Source organism: Vollenhovia emeryi, unplaced genomic scaffold, assembly GCF_000949405.1.
Source record: "Vollenhovia emeryi isolate VEMERY1.0 unplaced genomic scaffold, V.emery_V1.0 DF939221.1, whole genome shotgun sequence".
NCBI lineage: Eukaryota > Metazoa > Arthropoda > Insecta > Hymenoptera > Formicidae > Vollenhovia > Vollenhovia emeryi.
The window spans coordinates 204,269-207,491 of record NW_011967145.1 but is presented as its reverse complement, the minus strand read 5'-3'; the positions used below and the strand labels follow the sequence as shown (position 1 = coordinate 207,491).

Below are 3,223 nucleotides of genomic sequence, written 5' to 3'. Positions count from 1 at the left end.
CGACCTTTGGTTCAGGTCCTTATCAAGTGAGATCTAAGCGTAAATGTTTTACATACAGTATAAAAGAATCTGTACAATTGTTTTATACTGTATGTAAAACATTTACTCTTAGATCTCACTTGATAAGGGCCTGAACTAAGGGTCAAAGGGTTTTTTTTCTAGAGATTTTATGTTTCAATATACCAGAGAGTTACGTTGATAAATAACGTCCAGATAAAGACGTTTTAGATTATTTTGCGACACATGAAGTACTTAATCCACTTCTCATTTAAAAATGTGTGCTTTTGTAAAAACGTACGTCATTTACGCCTCTTTCGATCATTTATTTTAGAGGATTTGCTGGACAAGCACATAGCGTGCAGCCATTTGAGAGCTTTTCAGATCTACATAGAGAGCGTCCGCTCGCAAAATGAAAAGTGCAAGTTTACCGCCTGGCCTTGCCCGCAAGGAGGAATATCCTACGCGCGTGGGACATGCTTCCCCATGGAATCGACCAATTGGAATCAAGAGTTGGGCTACGCGGCTAATCGTGGAGCCTTGGGAATCTATTATCTGGCGACTAGAGCCGAAGCACCGTTTTGCGGTATCGGAATATAAAAAATAACCATCCTTTCCATTGGAGTAAACGTATATGGAAACGGAGCGTTGTTGATTCGTTTTGTACAAATTTAATTTTACGCAAAAGTTATATTTTTGGCAAGTAATTACGCGGACTTGACGTTGAAGGACTTTCTATTACGGACTTGGAAAATCTCGCGAATTTTAGGTCAACCAGCCAGAGCATCGGTGATGACGTCCGTAAATATGCTGAAAACATCTGGTACATTGTTTTTCAAAGTCACCCTCGCCAATTCCACGACGATCTTCAGAATTCCATGCACGTAAGTAAAAATTGCTCGGTAAAGATCATTTTAATTTACGTTTTCATTCAAGTTTTACGATAATTATAATTTAACTCTTTACAATAATGTAAATCTAATAGCGAATCCAGTTGCTTGCACTCGGTGCGCACTGAGTGCACGCTAAAGCTTGTCTTAAATATACATGTTCAAAGAGTATTTAGTCCACAAATGATCCGTGTAAACGTTGTACAGACCATTTTTCTGGATAAGAAATATTGCAAGAGGTATTCAAAATGATCTTTAAATGTAAGAATTGGCTGCAAACAAGGCTTACAAGGGGAAGATATAGGTCCTTAGGCTGGGATTTGGCTGAATTTTAAATATGTTGTTCTACATCCTCCCCCAATAATAAACGGTGCAGTAACTTTTGCCAATGGGCATTAGTTTAGAAATTAAATTATTTTTTAACCACGTAATCTACCGAATCGATAATACGTTTTTTAATTTAGCCGCGTGGACGGGCCAGTAAGTCGAGCGACTAGAATACTGGAGGTATCGAGTTCGAGGCCGGCTTTGTTCCACTTATTTTATGGTAATATATTTTTTGTATATATTAATGCTATATTAATCCTAAACAAATTTTCATTTCACGAATTTGCATATCATCTGTGGAAAGGGTCATTTTTATCAAATAAAACATAATATAATTCACCAAGAAAAAGTTTTATTAATATTATATGATGACACATAATATGTATTCCGAATAACGTTGCATCGGATTGCGAGGACACGTCTGTCATGGAGTGTGTCATATTAATAAAATTTATTTCTTAGTGAATTATATTATGTTTATTAAATAAAAATGACCCTTTCCACAGATAATATTCGTGAAATAAAAATTTGTTTAGGATTAATATAGCATTAATATATATATGTACAAAAAATATATTACCATAAAAGAAATGGAAAAAAGCCGGTCTCGAACTCGAGACCTCCGGCATTCTAGTCGCTCGACTTACTAGCCCGACCACGTGTCTAAATTAAAAAGCGTGCTATCGACTCGGCAGATTACACACGTGGCTCATTTAAAAATAATTTAATTTCTAAACTAATGTCCATTGGCAAGAGTTACTGCACCGTTTATTATTGGGGAGGATAGAACAACGTATTTAAAATTTAGCCAAATCTCAGCATACAGGCCTATATCTTCCCCTTGTTAGCGTGCACTCAACCAACCGAATTCTGTAAGTTACCTGTGTCGGCCGTCACCCCTGTAGAACGGCAGCCCGGCCATCACTCGGCCGAGTGATGGCCGGGCTGCCGTTCTGCAGGGGCACCGACGCCCCGTCGACACCATAAAACCTGATCTACAATGTGCTCTCTGCGTCCAGAAACATTCTATTCTGTAGTCAATGAATACGTTTCAAGAATTTGTGCGAGTTGATAAATTGTGTACTATACATTGCATATAAACGTACATGGTTGACAGATCATTTTAAGCGGTTTGATTTGTTTATGTAAAATAGAATGTTTCTGGATGCAGAAAGCGCATTGTAGATTAGGCTTAAACGTCGCGTGAATGACAAAAATTTTGGTTTCGCGTTGCGCTGACGTTAAGTTCTGCAATTTTTTTCGAAAAGCAATTATATTCTTTTACTTTAAAGTGCAAAATACGCAACGTAAAATTTGGACACGCAATTTGATAAAAAGAGAGAAATCTTTTTGAGTTTCGCAGAATAGCGAGATTAATTTGCGCGTGACCGTTGATTAACTCGCAATATTCTAAGGCCCGGTTTCGCCAGCGTTGTTTAACTTTGAGCTTAGCTCAATTCGTCCTTCGTCTCTTTCCGACTGTCACTTTAGAAAGAGACAGGCACGAATTAAACTAGGATTAAAGTTGAGCGACGTTTGGTGAAACCGGGCCTGAATGTCATTCAAGCTTGCCCAAACGGACAGTCGAACAAACGACGTTTTATAACATCGCGGCGGTGGATTTCGACGCGTTAACGGGAGACACCGCGTCGGTCATCGGCGTCATCTCTTATCAGCGCGCCGCCAACAAGACCGAGGAGGACATCGAACCGGACGCGGACGTTTTACTTTTCAACAAACTGGCCCTCGAGGATCGCAAGGGCTACAGGTAAACGCGGCATAATATTTCTAAATGAAAATTCCAGCTAATCATCATGTTTGTGCGGAGAAAGGAGAAGTAAGTTTCTATCGCGTCTCATAATTAAGTTCGTTCACACATACATATTTAAGAGGATGCTAAAGTCGTCTGTTTTACCGACACATTCGAATATAGTTTTTGCGCTGCTGAATCTTTTTATTACTTTTTACGCCTATAAAAATAATATCAGGATAAGTTGCGGACCGCATAG

The 3,223-nt window shown here is 38.8% G+C and overlaps 1 protein-coding gene across 1 annotated transcript in view; it reads left to right on the top strand.

Moving 5' to 3' along the window:
* LOC105560783 (pancreatic triacylglycerol lipase-like) overlaps positions 1 to 3,223 on the top strand; it is a 9,901-nt gene that overhangs the window by 4,656 nt on the left and 2,022 nt on the right. Inside the window, exons 5-7 of the mRNA XM_012010191.1 lie at positions 332 to 583; positions 767 to 881; positions 2,782 to 2,982. Coding sequence (XP_011865581.1) covers positions 332 to 583; positions 767 to 881; positions 2,782 to 2,982 — 568 coding nt within the window. The remainder of the gene's footprint in view (positions 1 to 331; positions 584 to 766; positions 882 to 2,781; positions 2,983 to 3,223) is intronic.